Source organism: Hydractinia symbiolongicarpus, chromosome 4 (genome assembly GCF_029227915.1).
Source record: "Hydractinia symbiolongicarpus strain clone_291-10 chromosome 4, HSymV2.1, whole genome shotgun sequence".
In the NCBI taxonomy this organism is placed as follows: domain Eukaryota; kingdom Metazoa; phylum Cnidaria; class Hydrozoa; order Anthoathecata; family Hydractiniidae; genus Hydractinia; species Hydractinia symbiolongicarpus.
Window position 1 is genome coordinate 9868169 of NC_079878.1, and position 19978 is coordinate 9888146.

Consider the following 19978-nt stretch of genomic DNA (forward strand, 5'->3'; position numbering starts at 1 on the left):
GCTAAATCATAAAATCAACCAAATCAACTACCTCAAAACCTTGTTGATTTTGTTATTTTTGCACACAATAACGTGGTATTGCCATGGTAGAATGACTGTAAACATGTTTTCACACATTTGTGTTAGATATAAAAAAATTTGATAGTATGCTGACTGTGTTTTTGACTAAGAAAACTCAACCAGGGTAAAAGCTGGCTTTGCAAAGGAAATGTTTTCTTTACTAAAAAAAGTCTTAGTTGCTAATGGCCTGTTTAAATATTAGTTCACCATAAGAATTAAGGTCAATAGTTATAAAATTAGTGAACCTATAACATTGCAGATATAATATAACTGTGAGTAATTAGGGACCACCTAGAGACTAAAATTGCTCAAATTCCTGAAAGCTAGACAAACCCTCTCATTTCGGAATCGATTTGTTGATGTCATTATGAAACATTAAAGCCTTCACAAATTTCTGTATAAATATTTTTGTGGGCCGTGCAGATGTCATGAATTTATTTAAAACATCTACCTTTTTCACTGTTTTTCTGCCTAAGTAGATTTTTGCATGGGTCTTTTGACTTATTGTATAATATCTGCAAAGTGAATTTTTTCATGTAGCTTGAGTTTTTTTTTTACCATAAAGCAACTGGAAAAGAATCCTGCAAATCCAAAAAGTCTTTTTAAAAGATTGTACAGCTTAGCATTACATCCGAATGTATTTAAAAGACTTGGTGCTGCAATTGTATTTAATAACATATATGCAGTTTTCAGGTTTGCTATAAGTGTTTCTATTTCTTTTTTCTGTATTTGTGACAGTCTGGGGGAATCTCATTGCAACTTTTTCTTTTTTTGTTTGTTTGCATTACACCATTTATATGTTGTGTCTAAATATTCCAAAAAGTACATAACACTCATCATTGCATTTGACAAACTGTTATTAAGAATGAAAATTTTTAAAATTTACAAATCAATTTAAGATGAGAACTTTCTCGTTTCTTAGAGAAGAAGAATCTCTTGTTGATATCTTTACATTGGAAATATTAGTCAACTACATGAATAGCTTATCAATGTCACGCAGTGATGAAAAGTCTCTTGGTATGTATTTGTTTGTCTCTCTGAAGAAAACCTTTAGATTCAGAATGCATACATTAATTTGAACACAATCTGAATAGATCATCATAAATCAACACAAATCAGTATCACTAGATACATGCCAGTTGGTTTGAATAGCCCAGGTCTTCGCAAACAGTTATAATCGCATATAAAACAAATAGTATGCATCAAATATTAGATTGTTACATGAATCAATTGTTGCAATAGAAAAAAGTTTCTGACTGGTTCTATGCAGGCGTTGTTTAGAGCTTTAAGTTATCAAAGAAGATTGGACAGATTGAAGGTTTTTAGCAAGTCATGTTAGACATTCATATACTGTTGTGCCCTGAGTGTTTGTTTTGTTTGTACTTTACTTTGTATTTTTTACCATTACGTATATTTTTTTCAGGAACAACTGAACAATGTGAGATTGTTATGGAGCACTTAGAAAAAATAATCAAGAAAAAATACAAAATGTTATTAAAGCCAAAAGAAAATCGAAACAGACCAGTGTAAGTGTTCTATTAGATTTTACATTTTCATTACCCGAAAATTAGTTTTAAAACCATGCACCAAAGTTCGTGTGAAACTATAACTTTAAAGACAAAGTTTTTGTCTTAGAAAATGAGCGACAGGTGAAAGTTCTTAGCAGTTTGTATTCTGACAATTAGTAGTTTTATATGAATTTCAAAGTGTTACCATATGTATTTGTTATACTAAGTTACATATTAAAGCAACACTCACAATCAAAATGCTACTAAAACAAACATTCCTTTTGGATTCTCGTTAACTCTTGTCAGCATTTAATTTTGTTTACCTAAATTTTTTTCATTTACAATACATAATTACTTTCAGTGAGTTTAAGCATTTTAAAGAATTCAGCCTGGCTCACGTAACAGTTTGGCTACTACATCAATGTGGGTCTCCTCATGCTGCCTGTCGTCATCAGTGCATGAAATTGGTGTATGCATTTTTACCGTTGCAAAAAGGTACTGTTCGTTTATATTCACAAAGATTAGTTTAAAGCAAAAATATACCATGGGGAATTTTTCTACATTTTATATCTGATGTTGGTATCATGCATAAAAATTGATGTGATAGGGACTGTACATTTTTTATTGTAGGTGCAAAATCTCCATTAGACTGGGTAAAAAGGACCTTGGATGAAGAAAAAGATGGTTCAAAATACTTTACTGATAAGTAAGAAGATTTATTTTGTGTGTGTAAGTTGTTGTTTTGTTACATTGTGACTTTTGTGAATCTCTAATGTTTAAATTTTTAGATTTGAAAAAGGAAGCTACACTAGCCAAGGTGTACGATATCATCCAACATTGGAGGATCGAGTAAAAGGAAAGTTCTCACTTAACCTAGCTATTGATTGGTTGGAAAACTTTCTGGGAGCATTGGACTGTTATTGTTGGGTATTGGGAACTAAAATGCTAACATGCCAACAACTTTTCGTCAGTAAGTTTTTTTTCTTAGTTGGTGAGAATAATGTTGTGGGGCATAGTTTATTGCCTGCTTCTATGTTTATGTGATGTTGTCCATATTTAAAAAATTTAATAGAATTCAGATGTTTGATCAGAATGAACAATTCTCAATGCCTACAGTGGTGAACCATGATAAACATCCCTAAAAAAAAATCTAATGCAATGTTGTCAGATAATTGCGATTTATTTTGGCTATATGAAGGCATCTTCATTTTGTTTCATTTTTGACATGCACAAATTTTTCGTGAATGTATCTAGTCTTATTATCATAGCTTTTAAATTGGTCAGTGTAGCATACCAAAAAAAAAGAATTGATGACCAGGCACTATGTGAAAATTGTTTCAAACTACAAATTCAATATTTTGAACATAAGGGTCATAGCATGCCTAATATGACAAAATACTGATCAATATTTCCATGGCTCCATTTAAATGCTTTTTATTGAGGTGGTATTATTGTGTAAATGAAATATTGTATATTTCTTGCAAAAATTGCTGATATTGCTATATGGTTTATTTTTGCGACTAAAGTCTAAAGTCTTACCAGCAAGCTACTACAACAAAAGACTCATCATTATAAGATCAATTTACAAACACAAAAAACCCATCCTTGTCAATCTCTTTTTTTTTAGAAAATACAGAAAGTAAGATTATGACATCAATACAATATTTTGTTAGCAAGCTGTCGTTAATTGATGCGAAGACGTTGTGTAAACAGTATGGTGATAATGTTGTCCTGCCATCAGAAAATGAAAGTTTTAACAGGTTTGTTATTTCTCCTTCGATGTTTTCATCTCATGTTATTTGTTTTTTGTATCAATAATAAATCATCAGCTTTTCAGTTCCCTTTAAATAGCGTGGTAATGCTAATTTACACATTCAGTCTAAATTCAATATATGCTAGCATCTAGAATGCTAGCATCTTTTCAAATACATTGCAAACAGGAATGAAAAATGTTGTAAAACTATTTTAAACGTTCTTTTTCAAAGTGTACATTTTGCATGTCTTACAAAAAAATGTTGTTTTGTCCTTATTAAAGTCTTCTTTTAGAACGAAATGCACTGTCATCGTTCGTCTTTATAACTTTCTGCTGCTAACCTTAAATAATGAAGTATGGAATACTCAGCAATTGGGAGATGTTGCAAACGATATATTCTGTAAAGAGTTTTTTATAATGATGGTACATTGCTTGTTATGCCCGTCAAATGTTGCCTTCAATATATCTGATTTTGATGTCATCAAAAATCTACCGCTAGAGGTAACCAAGTTACATAATTTTTTCTACAAAGACTCTATTTGCTCACCTAGGTTAATCTCTCGTTAGTAGCACCTATTAGAACAGTTAAGTGGTATAATGGGTCTCCTAATGAATCTAAGGCTCTTGGAAACCCAGCGCAATCTTCTTTACTTAACAACTTGTGCTAATATATTGATTCCATTTTTAGCAGTTAAAAAAGGATCAAACTATATTGCTATAGTTGAGGTTATGCCTTAACTGGTGATGCACAACTTATTACACTGCAAGCAGCACTCCACGAATTGGTACCCAGTTGCTATATAATATAGTGATAAAAAGACTCTTTTGTGTCGAAGTATTTGGTTTAAAATTGTTTTGTTTTCTGTAAACGCATTCTAGTGATAGTGGTTAACCATTTTTGAGTCAAAATAATTTATATTAGAGCTGTAATGATAATATAAGGAATGTAAGGTTACCTTCGACCACTATTTCTGGCTTGACTGAATACTTGCTTTACAATACTTCTCTATCCTTGACTGATGAAAATTCTGTCACTTTGATAATTTTACTTCATCTTGAGATATTTATAATGAACTATTTATTTATACATTGTGTGCTTTGTTTAGCTTGAGCAATTTTTGAAAGTCTTCCTGAAATACTCCCCTGTGACCATACAAAAGAGGTGTGCAGCTGTGTTTTCAAACTTGTTATCAGAAACAGAATATGATCTACTTGGATATCTCCCACTAGACTTAACTACCAATGGAATACAATCCTTAAGTTGTGTTTCAGTTATTCAAATTGCATCTGGGTATCTTTTGTTACACCAAGTTGGGTTATTAAGCAAAGTTATCCCAAAGCAGGTAGAAGTTTTTTTATATTTTTAAAATAAAAAAAAATATTTATTTGCTAAATTTTAAACGCACACTTGTAATTATGTTTGCCTTGGAAAATACATCATAATACCTTTTTTATCTCTTTTATAGACATGTAGAAATATCCATGATCGATTGCTGTCAAGTCTTAAAAATAGTCTGGTTCCATTGTCAGGTGGCCAACAGGCTAGTATTGTTCCACTACAGAAATCACTAGCTGAGATTATTCTAAAACTAGTCTTGGTATTGCAAAGTGAAGAAGTAATTAAAGTCTTGTTAGATGAGAAACCTATGATAACTGAACAAGGTTTGTCAGTGAGCCATTGCGATTTATTTTTACATAACAAAAAAATCAGTGCTATCATAGATAGAATATATTTCTTATTGACTAAAAGTGAAACCCATTCTAAATTTAAGGGTTTTAAAATAAAACTATTTATATTTCTGTTTAGCAGGTCTTGTGTTAAAATATGTTAAGTGATGAGAGACAGATTTACAGCAAATTTGAAAGCCTGTTAAAACCTAAGTATATATTTTTCCTTAGGTTTTGGTAGCATGGAACCAAGAGGACTAATTTTCTACCAGTTATTTTCAAAAGTCTTTGATGAGTATTTTGTTTCAAGTCCACAACAAGTAACAGCCTTGCTTAGTGACAAAATTTCCTTTGGATTGTTAGCAAGCATTTTGCAAGGTGTGTTAACCGAATGTTTAAAGAACAAATCAACAGCCCTGAGGTGGGTTATTTTTTATCTTTTTAACTTTAAAGAAATGTTGACTTGAAATCGCAATGTGCTTACTAGACGTTGAATGAACATTTAAATAATACTACCTGTTCCCATAATGCAAATTAAAAAACGTTACTTAAATGTTGTCATTTCCTAAAATTAGAAGTGTGAATTCTAATGTAAACCGTGTGGATGACAAATCGGTTCAAAATGCTTCCATTCTCCAAAAAATTGATTCACTGTATACCACACCATTCTGTGGTGTTTTGACTGCTGTAATGCTGTATTTGTGGTACATATAAAGCCCAAATTTTTCTTAAATATTAACCATTATACAACCAATTTGGGGGTCCAAAATAGAGAAACGAAAACTGCGTTACTATTTGTAATGATGAATAGGGAAAAAATGTGGTGGTAACAGTTCTAGATCTTGTAGGATCACTTTAAAATATTAACTGTTTGATACAAACAAATTGAGATCTTGTTTCCTTAAAAAGGAAGTTCCTGGATAAACCCCTGAACTTATTTCTGTAGTTAAACAAGAAGCTATAGCAGATTAATTCTATCCTAAGATTCACTCATTTATAGTAGGGGAGAAAGGCAAGATTGATGATGCCGCTTCACTCCCTACTTGTAGCTCATTGAGATTTGAGTTATGTAATAAATCTGTTTGATCTATTAAATTTAGATTTTTTTGTTTATAGTAAACAAATATGTTCCAATGTTGTTACAAATTGGTCAACCTTGGTTCTGGGGTTAGAAGCAAACATGGAAATGAGGTTATCTGTGTTTACAATAACCAAATTAATTTTATCCGTTAGCTTGGTATGTATCACAACGTTTAATAAATACATTTTTATTTGTATTTTGTTTGTTTGTTTTTATTTTTTTATGTATATTTAGGAAGCAGTGAAACAGCCTAAGATATTCAATGTTTTTATTGACCTACTAAATGATACAAGTAATGACCTTTCACAGAAGGGAAACATAGTTGATTTTTTGCCAACCATTCTGCAACATTGTTCCGATAAACAGGCTTTGCAAGTAAAAGACGCATTAAAAAATCTAATTACAAGTCATTTCCCTATGAACTCTGCTGATTTAACTGTTGGTGAATCAAAATACATTGAATACATGACATGTTTAAATAAAGTAAGGTTCTTCCATTTCATTGTTTTCAGTTTGTATGTAAATTAAAAATGTAAATTAAGAATGTAAAACCTTTGTGACAGTACAGGTTTAAAAAAAGTGTCCATAATGGATATTTTGTTTTCTCATTAGTTTTTGCGTTGCCTGATTTCATCAGCAAGTCCATTGGTGTTCGAAACTTTTCTCAGTGTTATTGTGCGGGAAACAGAGGACATATATGAACAGAAGATAAAGCCTTCTCTTATATCTTTCGTAAGAAAGTAAGTTGTTGTGTAATTTGTTTTCCTAGTTAAAAGCAGTACTAAAATGTATTATCAGTATGTATTATCAGTATGTATTAAAGCTGTTTTAATGACTTATCAACTGTTTAGCCATTCCATACATAAAAATTGGACTAAGGTCATGATATATTGACCAAAAGCAGTCAGGACCATGCAGGTCACTGAGGTTTATATTTTCCTACAGTGACAGGAAAGTAAGGTTATTGAGTCATTACCCAGCGAAAAAAGTAAAATTGATATAATGCTCATTGTTTAAAAAAAACAAAAAATGGAAACCTCTTCTTTATGAGCGAAAAACACATTCGATACACATTTCATTTAAAAATGAACACAACATTCAAAAAGCAAATGTTTTCCAAAAAACAGTTTAAAAGTTTGTTGTCATTTGGCTCACAAAGCTTTTATTTTAATAAAATTAAACATAAAACATTTTCACTGAAACTTTGGTGTTGCTGGTTACATGTAAAAAGTTTATTTTCTTTTATTCTGTTGGGCCTATGCTTAGATTCAAGCTTGCGCTTGAGACTAAGCATAGACTGGTCACACAATTAAAAATGACCAATAAAATGTCTTAACAAATTGTCACCTTCTGTATTGTTTCAAAATGTAATATCATAAAGGGCAATAACATAGGAACTATTTAACAAACAAAAATCACTTTTAAACCAATCCTATCAAGTTGTAATGATCACCAGTAAAAACATCTGTTTTCAGAAAAATGATGACATAGCAAAATTGCTGATGTCAATTTTTTATCCCCATCAATCAATTTTTTTATGCAATTCTATATTCCTGTCATATCTCATGGAGCTTAAGCCATTAAAAAATGATTTAAATAATAGCAACAGGTTGTAACAATATCAAATATTGCTTTATAGGCTTGGTAACACCAAAAATATGCAGATTTTCAAACATTGCATGGACGTTTTTATGGACGAGAACAAATACCAAAATGAGTTACGACAGGGTGTTATTGAGCGAGTTTGCATTCCATTGCTGAACCACATCTCAGTACATAACATAAAGGAGTTTTTTAAAGCGAATATTGTAAGTTTGGCAGTTCAAATTCAATCGAAATTCACAAAGAATTCTGAAGAAGCATTTGAAATTCAGTTAATAAATAAAACTTGCTGCTTCAAAATAATAACACTAATGTATGGATTGATTTCAAAGAATGATCTCTCGTCGCCAACTGCAGAAATTGTTAAAGCTTACATGCCAAATCCAGTCAAGGGAAATGAATTAACATCGTTTTTATCAAGGTATTTATGCTGGCATACATTTTGAAGTTGTTCCTTTAGCAATCTGCTCTTTTGGCAATGGAAAATTTTAGGGTTGCCTTATTCAATTAAGCTTTTTTAAGAAGATTTTTGTAGATGTGTGAAAAAAGAACGTCAGACTATCACATTATTTTACATTTGCTATCCAGCACACACAAATTATTTTGGCCATGTTTAGAAGTGTATGCCATAACACTCACCTGAAAATCATGTGTTCTAAGTCCTTTTTTTTAATTGTCTGTTTAAATCAAGAACACTTTTGGAGTTATGATTTTGTATACATTAGATCAGCTTTAAATGCTTACAGAGAAGACATACGTGGGGAAACAGATTTTGTGGAACTCCGACGAAAATATCATTGTGCAGCTTACAACTGCCTTATATCTATCATATCATGTACGCAAACTGAATTGAAATTTTTTACAGGACTTTTGTTTACCGAAAATTCTGCAAAGGTTTGTGAAATAAACTTCACTGTTATCACATCTATCTTTTTTTCAGTGTATCTTTTTTTGTACAAGTTTTGTTTGTATTTCAACAGGGATCATACGTATTTGAAAATCTGATTAATTTGAAGAAACAATACAGATTTGAGTCGGAAATTAGTGTGCCGTTTGCTCGAAAGCAAATTCTGCAGTTGATAAGAAAGGCTGCTACAAATAATGATGGTAAAGCTCAAAATTCACCAAAAAATAAAGGTAATTTTGTATTTGAAGGACTTCGTAATGCGACATTGCAATAAAATATTTATTACAACTATTTTCATACCCTTCTGTACTAAAGTTAACTTGAAAAAAGGTAATAAGCCTGTAAGGTCACTTGTTGCATGCTCCAAATCATGGTCAAATTTACATGATCATCTACATTGAGATCCAAAAGGATGAGATTAGTAGCAGAAAACACTTTTAAATTTTTTGAATCTAATCAAGTAACATAAGGTCCTAAGTTTACTGTGAGCATTAACAAGTAAATTTCGGCTAGGTTTAGATTTTAGAAAGAATGTTATTGTAGTGTGAAAAACATTACAATTTTTATAAAAAAATTTATAGTGTTTAAAAAAGTTTAGGTTTGGCTACTATGCTATGCTATGCATATTTAAAGTAAATATATTTCAGGGAAATTTTGTTTTTTTTCAGAGTTACTGTTGTTAATACTTGTAAATTTTTTTCTACTCTTTATTTGACTACTTTGTAAGTTTTGAATATCGGTTATAAATGATGTGGCTTAAAAGCACCTATTCTACAGAAAAGGTTATTTAATGCCTAATGACTTGCATAAAATTTTGTCTATAGGATTTGTTCAGTACATGTCATCACAGTACTTAATGGGAACTAGTTTGAGTCAAGATGTCAATCAATTTGATTTCAATAATCCAGTTGAAGCATACACACGTTATGAAACTGACGATAGCAATGCCTTGGATCAAAGTAGTGTAGGGTCCCTACATGAAGAAGTAAGAATGGATATGTCTTAAGCATCAATACTATGGCCTTTATGCAAATAAGAACACTTATTTTACTAATTTTCTTATTTATTTACTTAATAAAATAGCAAATAACTTCTTATTATAAATTATTGTTTTAATTATTTATAAAATGCATTTTAGCAATCCAATGAAAGTGCTGGTGGATCCATTGAACTAGATGATTTAAATCAACATGAATGTATGGTGATGCTATTAGCCTTGATGGACCATATGAAAAAGAATAAGATATATGTAGCACCTGATGAAAATGTTGAAGCAAAGGAAATGCCTTCTTGGATGCAGTTTTTACACAGCAAGATTAATGGATTCGATGTTGAAATAAATATTAAATTGTATATTGCCAAATTGATTGTAAATAAACCCAAGGTACAGAGTTATGCAAACATGTTAGAATGCAAAGTAAAATACTTTCATGCCAGTCACAACAATGACATTTTAAATGTGCTGATAAAAAATAGTTGTGCTTTCCAAGTGTTTGATCATTTCAGAGGAAGAGGAAACCAAGGCCATATTTAAGCTGTGGAAACATTATTTGGGATTTTGTAACAAAAATATATGGTGATTTAAACCTTTATATGACATTTGGCTTTATTTTGTTAAAAAATAAGGTCCATCAAATTTAAAGCCTAAATCTTGCCATATTTTCATAACTAGATTTTTCTTATCACATAGCAGTAATTTACTCTAAATCATACGTTTTTGTGTCGTATGTTTATTAGTTATTTTACGGCCTGCAGTTCATCTAATAGTTTTATGTAATGCATTTTAAAAAACAATGTAAAGGCTCGTTTCCATTCGACTATATTTTCCGCTATAGCACAAAAAGCTCTTAAGCTTTTTGCTCTTGAGCAGAAATCAATTTCCATTGTGCTTCAATTTTCTCAGGCGCAAAATTTAAAAAAAATGGCTGCTGCTGTAAACAAAAGATTAATTTTATTCTATAAACTAAAACTATCTCATTTGTCTATTATAATTATCAGACGAAGACAGACAAGAAGAGAGAATGTTTCAAAGAAAAAGAAAACGTGAATAAGAAAACTTTTTCAAGAGAGACGTTCGAAAGGGTTGTTTGCAATTTTGAAGAACGACCTCATGCTTCGATATGTTCGATAACGAATATTTTGTTAGAATTGTTTGGTTGATGCTGCAAAATTTGATGATAGAGCATATTCATTTTAAGATCATTTTCGTCTGGAGAAACACATGTCTCTTCGTTGTTCACCATTTTCAGATTTATTATGGTTTATGTTTTTTAAATTTTGCTGACAACTGGCAAAATTACGTAATAGTTAAAAATACTTAAATATAATCGGCTATTTGTTGCTAGAAAGAAAAACAACGCAGCTAAAAGTAGAATGAATTTAACTTTGATGCTGAGCTCAAGAGCTGCTCTTGAGCTTAAGAGCTTTTTGTGCTACAGAAGAAAATGCAGTCAAATGGAAACCAGCCTTTAGGCTGCATATGAAAAGTCAACTGTGGCGCGAATTTACATTTGTTGTCATCACAAGTGTTTGGACCTAATATTTGTCAAAATTTCTGTTACATTTTTTAGGTATTTGAACCATATGGTGCTTTTTGGTTTTCACCTCTGGTTCAATTAATTTTAAGTCAAAAGATACCAGGCTCGCCACTAAACTATTTTGTCATGGATATAATAATTGTTATGCTGTCATGGTCGTCAACTGTCATTCCGGAAGATACTGTGAGTGGAAAGAATTTGGCGAGCAGCATTTTGGATTACTTACTGAAATTTAGTCACCATACAAATCGAGCGGTGTTGAAAAATAATCTTCAGGTCATCAAGACAATGTTACAAGCCTGGAAAGATAGACTGGAAATAAGTTACAAGATTATTTTCCAACATTTTAATTGTCCTGATGAAAAAACAAAAGATAATATGACTGGTTTACAATTGCTTGGTCTTGTTTTATCAAGTGGTTTTCCTCCATATCAAAGACAGCTTGGATTATCTGAGCAGGAATACTTTTCAAATCTGACAAGGAATTTATCTTTTAAATATAAAGATGTCTTTGCTTCCGCAGCAGAGGTTTGCAGTTTAGCTATAAAATATTACAAAAACAACAATATGACAACAGAATTGCTGTATGATATGATCCGAGATCTTCTAGTGCAATTCTCCAGAACAACAAAGGATCGTTTTGTTGTTTGTTTACATAGCATGCAAATATATTACCCAGATATTGTTGATGAGTAAGAGGTTTTATTTTGATTTTGTCTTTTATTTCATCAATTTCAATTTGCTTACTTATCTTTTGTTACCATCAACGTCACTGTGTTGCTTTTATGGGCTGAATCGAGTGTCTGGAACCTGTTCTAGACTAAACTAGTTTTGGTCTAGAATGCAATGCCATGTATCTTTAACTTTCTTCATTGTAAATAACCAAACTAAATTATTTAATGTCTTTCACTTAATTCAGTTACTGAAAAATTATACCTAAAATATTCTGTTTTTAGCTTCATTTCTCCAGTTTTGTATTGTCTATCGAGTTTACATGGCATCTTGAAAACGCAGTGTATTCAGTGTTTGGCAGCACGAATTGACCATTTGCAGGATGAGCATCATAATATATATAAACAAATTAAAGGGAAAGAATTGTCAAACATGATTACACACAAGTAAGCGTGATTTTGAATTAAATGCTTAAATAAAAAACCGTTTATTGATCTGATGTCATTGTTATTCTGCAATTCTAATTTTGTAATTTTTTTCAGTCTATCTCCACTTTAATTACTCCTTGATACTCTTTTTTTGTTACTAGTTTCGAATTCTATTATTTTTTATTATTTTTAAACATTCAGGCATATAAATTCGTGAATCGTTTAAAAGGATATTTGTATCATCGCTTGATAGTGTGATCTAGAGCATACTGTTATCTTTTTTTGGTTAATTAATTGATTGATTCATTGTTTCAGGGAGGAAGAAACGCAACTGGCGAGCATAAAACTTGCCAGAGGTTTGATTAAAAGTTTAAAACAGGAAGACTTGCTTATTGTGTTACCATTAGTTGCCACATTGCAGTCTAGCAACAGTGAGATTTTACGAGATGAGATGTATGAATTGTTTATGTGGGTGTACGATAAATACAGGTAGTTACTGATATATGCATATACAATTTGATTTTCCACTTGAAGTAGGATTTACATGGACCCAAGGTTTTAAACAATATTTTACAATATATCAACAATATATCAATTATTCTCTTGTGATTAAGACAGAAGGGCAAAAATGATAGATCACAATGTATTTAAAAGGACTAAGAGATTGTTGTTGTTTTTAAACACGGAATTGAAATGGCAGAGTTTATCTCTATATAATCATAGCCATGCAAAATGGTATTGCAAGTAGCGAGTTTTAAGAAATGCAGTAAATAGAGGACAGGTAACTCCTGTAGATTTATCCTCAAGCCATCACCTAGTATCTTTATAGTAACATAATTTTGATACTAAATCAAATTGGCATTACTCTCTATTTGACTTTAGATCAGAAGAACAAATGGAGACAGAGGCAACTAATGAAGTTCTAAGAATAAGCAAAGAAGTCTTACTGGTTGGGATTAATGACACAAGCAATTTGAGTTTAAAATTATTAAACTTCTGGAGACATGAATCAAGACTACCAAATGCCACCATTGAACGTTTAATTGAAATATTACGAGCATTGTATTCAACAAAAATAGAGAAAGAATATTTAAGTTACGCCACTAACCTTTTGTTACAACTAACATCACTAAGTCCAGATTACTCTCGCCCGTTGTTTGATTCTGGACTTGATTCAGAAGAGAACTTTCGTAAATACAATATTAACTTCTCGTGGCAGCGTCAAAATGTGGCAATGACTCCTCTCTTTGTAGCATCGCAGAGATCTTCTCAAGGAAGTTATAGTTTAACACAGGGCTCTAGTGTGGGTGCTGGAATGCTAAGAGCAACTCAGAAAACTTTCGACTTCTCGCAAACAAATCAGTCAAATGTTGAGAACTGGATGAATCCTTCTGTACAGGTAAGTTTAAATTTCTACTTTAAACAGAGAAGGTGAAAAAAAGTATTATTGTGGCTTTTACAAGTAAGATCAAAGGAATTTTAGTATATGGATTTACTACTGGTGGACATAATAGTTTGGTAATAACACAAAATTGCCAAGAAAATTAGGGGACAAAGCTAAATTCTAGTGAGAAAAAAAAGAAGCTATGATATAGGAAGAATATATCCTGACGGTTTGTTAAATTTTGACTTTAATTCTGTGCTATTGACTATTGGATTAAATACAGTAGTTGTGCACACATAAATAGCTTTAATGTTATTCTGCAATTTTTTTATTATTAGATATCCTCTCAATCTTTTTCGCCTTCCTCTCCAACATCACCAACATCACTTTTTGCTATAGACAGCTATTCCAAGACAACCTCCGCTGTGGATGAGACAGATGCTGGTAGTAGGATTGCTAAAGAAAGAAAAAACGAAATTTTGAGATTAAAACGGAGATTTTTAAAAGACCAAAAAGCAAGAGCAGCTCAATTTGCAACTTTGGAAATCAAACGACAGAAATTACGAGAAGCAGCTAAGGAAAGGCAAAAGGCAGCTAGAGATCGGAAAGTAATCATGTTAATACAAATTATATTTTTGTTATTAAACCAGGAGAAGATATCCATTAGGCAGTACTTTGTTTTCTGCTCTCTTAAAGTTTTATTGATTAAGTTTTTTGTTTGGTAATCTTATATTTTTTGTCATTTCTTGTGATTTAAGATGTCAATAATAAAAATTAGTGGTTAGACATGATGATAGAATCTTTTTCTTTTCGTTCATTTAAAATATATATTATGAATTAATGTATTTATTATTGTATTTTATACTTTATACTTTTACTGCCGTTTGTTTTTTCTCATCAGGTTGTTATGTATCGAAAATATAGAGTAGGAGAGCTCCCTGATATCCAAATTAATCATTCCGAGTTGATCGTGCCACTACAAGCCTTAGCACAACTGGATAGCAAAATAGCACAAAAACTGTTCAGCACTTTATTTTCAGCTATTGTGTCAAAACTACCAGAAAAGCTTTCAGATGCTGTTGTGCAAAAAGCCTATGTAGACATTCAAGATTCACTTGATAGTATGATGAAGTTATCGACCAGCAACAATCCAGCATTTGCATATGCAATTGAAAATATCTGCTATGAAAACAAACGCTTTAAACTGGATCCTCAGGTGATCAGTAATGTGAGCGTAGTTAGTGTGCAACAACCAGTTGGTATTTTGTTGTTGGAAAAACAGTTGCTAAGCAACATAGAAACTAACGTTGAACCAAAAAGAAAGAGAATGCGAGGTGCAGTGAAGAAGACAGAGGATGTTCGCGCATGGTTGGAGTTAGCGAAAGTATATGAATCTATAGAAGATTATGATTTTTTACGAAGCATCTTCTCCAGTTGCATATCGAAAGCAGACATAACAAGAAATGCTTTAGCATCAGAAGCGCAAAATGATTTTGAAACTGCACTCTCTTTATACAGAGAGGTATTACTTTTAATGTCCTGCTGTAAAGTTACTTTCCTTCTTTCGGTATTGCATTGCATACCCATATTTAACCATTTTTCTTTTCAATGTTACCAGATGCTACTTTTCCCATCAATTTTCTTTTGCTGAGAATCTATATGCTAATTCAAAATCAAATTTAGTTTCCTGTAAAAAACATTGCCATGTTAACTACTCCTGCAATCTTCTTCTGGTATTACATGTGTTTACGCTATAACAGATTGTGTTTTTGTTTTTGTGTGTTAATGTAAACAGGCGTCCAGCAAAGATTGGGAAGACAGTCCAACAGAAGAAGAAGAAGAATACTGGGACACAGCACGTTTGAGGGTAGGTGATTTTAAGTATTGTCAGTGAGAATTTGTTAAAACTTTAATAAGTTGAAGTGGTGTGTGCTTTTGAAACAAATTTATGTAGGGTACAACATTTTCTAATTCAAGAGTTGTTAATAGATTTTTTTTTCTTAGTGTTATGAACGTTTAAGTAAATGGACAAACTTGAATAGGTTTACTGTAAAATCGATTGAACAAATCATTGATGACAATAATCCAGTTGATGTGATGAAAATATGGGAGGATGAAGTACTGCAGGTTTGTGTTCATTGTTTGTTTCTTTATCACTGCAGACTTTAAACGGTTGATGCAGTATAAATTTTGTAGGTAAGGAATTTGAATTTTACGTTAAAATTTGTGTCTTTTAAATGATTTGACTGCAGGCAGCTACAGGATTGTTTTAACTTATTTGGAGCATGTTTAGGAAACATACCTCCCATGTTATATAAAAAGCAACATAAAGTTACTGTGCCAGGGGAACCTAGATGAAGTGCATGAGGATTTTCAAGGTTTTGTTGAGAAATCTTTGAAACAGAGTGAAGCTAAGGAACACTTGCAGGTAAAAAGAGAAGTCTTGCACAACTGGCTTTTTTAGTATTTAATATATCAAATTGTCTGTATTACAAAATTCGTTCGTTCGTTCGTTCCTTCATTTATTTATTTAGTTTTTTATTAACAATTTTAGTTGTATAATTCTCGATGAGGAATATTTAACATTTTGTTTTTGTAGACACATTATTGTGATGAACTTGCACTTCTAAATATCTTCAATAACAGCTATGGTGGAGCACAGCACTACCTTAATATCAGCGTGCAAAGATTTTTAGATGTAAGTTCTCTCTCTCTGGTGATTTATATCAATGCAGGTATTATGCCACAGATGTAGGAGTTTATTCTTTCTGTAATAACAAACCCAAATTAAGGGCCATTGCTGTCCCAATCAACCAAATTGCCTTCTAAATTAACTTTAAATTAGGTCTTGATGATTGTTTTTTATCCTAAGTTGATATCTCCATCCATTACCTAACTGATACAAAAAATCAGTTAGTATGAAAAAATCCGATGATTTGATTAGTTTACGGTTTATTTTAACAAGTCTTTTTTATGAAGCCATACTAACTAATCTGTGCCCTTGGTCAGGGCACCGACCTCGCTATCTTGAACTGTATTTTTTTGGGCTTTTTTTCTTGGGCTTTGCATTTCACAGTACAACATGAAAACCGGTCAGTATCCGTTTAATAAAGGGAGTTATACAAATAAAGCATCACGCTAGATTTAAGTCAATTGAAGTTCATATGACGTGCAGCTGCTTGGTATAGACATGTGATCACTAAAAATTTCGTTCTTTAAGGTGATTACTCTGTAGCAGCTGCTATCTTTTCATGTAATTTTTGTCTGCAATGGATGTAAACTTCTTTGCCTTCTACACCTTAGGAATGGTCGCACATGAGCAGTTTAATTACCACAACTAGACATGCAAAGCTGCAAAGGCTGCAGAAAATTGTGGAAATGGAAGAGTTTATAAAACTCATGTCAAGTCAGGGTAAGTCATGTGTTTGTGTACTATGTAATATACTTCTTCTTTTTTTCTATCACAATCTCTGATTAATACTTTTTATCAAGGTCAGGATTATATATTGTTTCTGCAACTTCTTAAAATTTACATCGTTACTCACAACAAAGTTTTTTTTATTTTTTAGAAACAAATATTGTATGTTGAATGATCATTTTTTAAAAATATAAACATTCATGTTTTAATACCCTACACGATTTTTTTTCAAGCAAATGAACTGAATAGCTATTAGGCAACTTTAATAACTTCTTTGGATAACTTATTTATTGCACGCTTCAGTTTATTTTTACCAAAATCCTAAAAATCTTCTAGTTGAGAAAAGGATCAGGATTAAAACTTACCAATGCACTGATATAATGGTGTTAAATAATAGACTGGTGTGTGTTCAAGTGCGAATGTCAGGCTAGTTATTTGTGAAAGTAGAATTGGAAATATTTTTCTCCTAGATTGTCAGGAAGCTGACAAAGTAATATCACTCTTGTCAGCATGGTCACAACGTTTACCTGATGAACGTCTTCATTCAACACTTGTATGGGATGATGTCATTCTGAACAGGTATATTTTATTGTTAATTTTAGAAATAAAAAAGGACTAATAGTTTCATAAAGCCGTCAAATTTCCATTTGTTGTTTTTCTGTTATGGCGATATAGTGATAACTGACCACTGAGGACTTATGGGGGACGTTTCGGACAACTTTTTCTCACAGAAAGAACCTTTACTTCCTTTTGGTGAATTTTCTTTACTTTTTTTAGAAATGCAACTTGTTCATCTGTTTGAAACAGCTTTCTTCACTTGCTACATGTCAAATATTTTTTGAGGCTATAATGTCTTGTTCATCTGTTTGAAACAACTTTCTTCACTTGCTACATTTCAAATATTTTTTGAGGTTATAATGTCTTGTTCATCTGTTTGAAACAACTTTCTTCACTTGCTACACGTCAAACATTTTTTGAGGCTATAATGTCTTGTTCATCTGTTTGAAACAGCTTTCTTCACTTGCTACATGTCAAACATTTTTTGAGGTTATAATGTCTTATATAATCAAACAATATTGCAATCAATTCAATTTGTGACCTGTAGCATGATAGAATTTGTGCACGATCAAACTTTAGAATATATATTTGATGTTAGCAGGATCAATGTCCTGTAGTAGTAATAGTTCAAATATTAAATAGTGTTTCATAAAAGAAAAATGTTTGTTTATGGGAAGATAAAATTGCAAGTCAAATATAAGGTAACAGTTCTTCGAATTATGCTTGTAAATGGTAGGACAAGTAACGCAAGTAATTTTTTTTGATCCAGTAAGTGTGTAAAGGTTTTTCTGATTATGCCTACATTTTCTATTTTATAGATGTTCCTTTATTCGAAAAATGAAATCCAATTTTCAAGACAATAGGTAAGCTAGTTTATATATAATATTTTTTTTTAGGAACTGGGAGTTTGTGAAATTTATTAAAATACTTTAAAGTTATGTACATGAGAGTTACACTTTGCCCAATGTGACGTGAAATCAGTTCAGTGACGTGAAATCAATTAATTCTTTGTTGAGAAACCCTGAATATTTTAAATGTTGCCCCCAAAGTAAATAAATTCGACTTCTGCTTAGAAAAAAGAAGTACGTGTTCACACTGGGTGTGAAAATCTCATGTACACACCAGAGTAAAACTTGCTTGAATTGAGTACTATTTTCAGTGTAAAGATGGCTGGGAATTTTAAAAGTTTAGCTGGAGATTTCACTTTACTTGGGGATCATAGTGAAGCATTTATATAATTTAGTTTTTTATTTTGAAATTAACCACAATAGCCAGTGTTTTATAAACAGACGAAAACAAACCCAAGGGTAAAAATATGAATTGGAAATTATATTGAAAATACAGTTTTAGTGATTATTTCCGGGACTTCTATCATTTACACTAAAAAGGAAAATGTTTTTGTTTTTAATTTTAGACACTTTCCTTGTGTCACTGCATTTTTACTTTCAATAACAAGTCTTTAAATTTCAATTATTGACAACGCCCTGCCCAAGTTGGAAACAATGGTTGTGTGAAACAAATTTAAAAATTCAGTTATTGAAAATTTATTAAAAAACATTTCGCATTTTTTCCAATAAACGCCCCCTCTCTTTAAAACACCCCTCTTTAATAAACGCCCCCTCTAAATGCAATAGTAAGTAATATATTTTTTTTATAATATAACTTTTTTTTAAACGCCCCCCCCCTAGTTTGATGAAAGGCGTTTATTTGAAAACCCCTTTGAACCTACTGATTCGGACGTTGAAGATGGCAATATTTTAAAGAATTTAATTGACTTTAATGAAGAAGAAGATGAATACATTGTAAATACTGAGGATATATAAAAAATATACATGTCAAAAAATATTTTTGTAAATAAACGCCCAGGGCGTTTTTGGAGAAAATATGGTAGTAAAAAAAAATAACTCTCAGTGTCCTTGACCTTACATTTCTGGAAAATTAGGTTAATAACCAATTTGTATTTCATGATTTTTACTGCCCCTCAAGTAATATGTGTATGTATACAGAGTTTTTTTTCTGTTTGTAACCAATCACATCTTATATGTTTTCAGTGACTTTTTAAAGACACTTGATATTGAAGAAGTAAAGAATATTTTAAAAATTGCTGACGTTGCAAGAAAACAGGTATGTCATTGGCTAACTCATTATACTGTGCCAATAGAAAGGGGGATTAAATAATTGGAGTTCTCATACCATACCATAGATGAAGAATATTGGAATATGTAAATACTGTTTTGTCACTAAAATGCCTGGTGTTATACATATGTAACAAATAGGAACAGACAAGGCAATAAAATATATGACTTTTTACACTCGCCCGCTCACAAAGAAATGTATTAGTTTAGATGTTTCCCATAGAGCACATTCACAAATGCCAAATAGCAATCTTAAGCCACTTTTTT

At 31.5% G+C, this 19978-nt stretch overlaps 1 protein-coding gene across 4 annotated transcripts in view; it reads left to right on the forward strand.

Moving 5' to 3' along the window:
- The window catches only part of LOC130641154 (DNA-dependent protein kinase catalytic subunit-like), a 65188-nt gene that overhangs the window by 32131 nt on the left and 13079 nt on the right, over positions 1 to 19978 (forward strand). For all 4 annotated transcript variants that reach the window (XM_057447833.1, XM_057447830.1, XM_057447831.1 and 1 more), the window contains 33 exons: positions 626 to 753; positions 983 to 1077; positions 1484 to 1586; positions 1930 to 2063; positions 2199 to 2274; positions 2357 to 2538; positions 3196 to 3328; positions 3615 to 3822; positions 4428 to 4664; positions 4788 to 4983; positions 5221 to 5410; positions 6106 to 6226; positions 6305 to 6553; positions 6683 to 6810; positions 7710 to 8093; positions 8398 to 8566; positions 8653 to 8809; positions 9404 to 9564; positions 9718 to 9963; positions 11150 to 11808; positions 12073 to 12234; positions 12532 to 12705; positions 13099 to 13615; positions 13939 to 14208; positions 14502 to 15122; positions 15396 to 15467; positions 15605 to 15727; positions 15894 to 16028; positions 16200 to 16298; positions 16904 to 17012; positions 17489 to 17597; positions 18395 to 18439; positions 19628 to 19700. In XM_057447833.1, the coding sequence (XP_057303816.1) occupies positions 626 to 753; positions 983 to 1077; positions 1484 to 1586; positions 1930 to 2063; positions 2199 to 2274; positions 2357 to 2538; positions 3196 to 3328; positions 3615 to 3822; positions 4428 to 4664; positions 4788 to 4983; positions 5221 to 5410; positions 6106 to 6226; positions 6305 to 6553; positions 6683 to 6810; positions 7710 to 8093; positions 8398 to 8566; positions 8653 to 8809; positions 9404 to 9564; positions 9718 to 9963; positions 11150 to 11808; positions 12073 to 12234; positions 12532 to 12705; positions 13099 to 13615; positions 13939 to 14208; positions 14502 to 15122; positions 15396 to 15467; positions 15605 to 15727; positions 15894 to 16028; positions 16200 to 16298; positions 16904 to 17012; positions 17489 to 17597; positions 18395 to 18439; positions 19628 to 19700 (6465 nt within the window). The remainder of the gene's footprint in view (positions 1 to 625; positions 754 to 982; positions 1078 to 1483; positions 1587 to 1929; positions 2064 to 2198; positions 2275 to 2356; positions 2539 to 3195; positions 3329 to 3614; positions 3823 to 4427; positions 4665 to 4787; positions 4984 to 5220; positions 5411 to 6105; positions 6227 to 6304; positions 6554 to 6682; positions 6811 to 7709; positions 8094 to 8397; positions 8567 to 8652; positions 8810 to 9403; positions 9565 to 9717; positions 9964 to 11149; positions 11809 to 12072; positions 12235 to 12531; positions 12706 to 13098; positions 13616 to 13938; positions 14209 to 14501; positions 15123 to 15395; positions 15468 to 15604; positions 15728 to 15893; positions 16029 to 16199; positions 16299 to 16903; positions 17013 to 17488; positions 17598 to 18394; positions 18440 to 19627; positions 19701 to 19978) is intronic.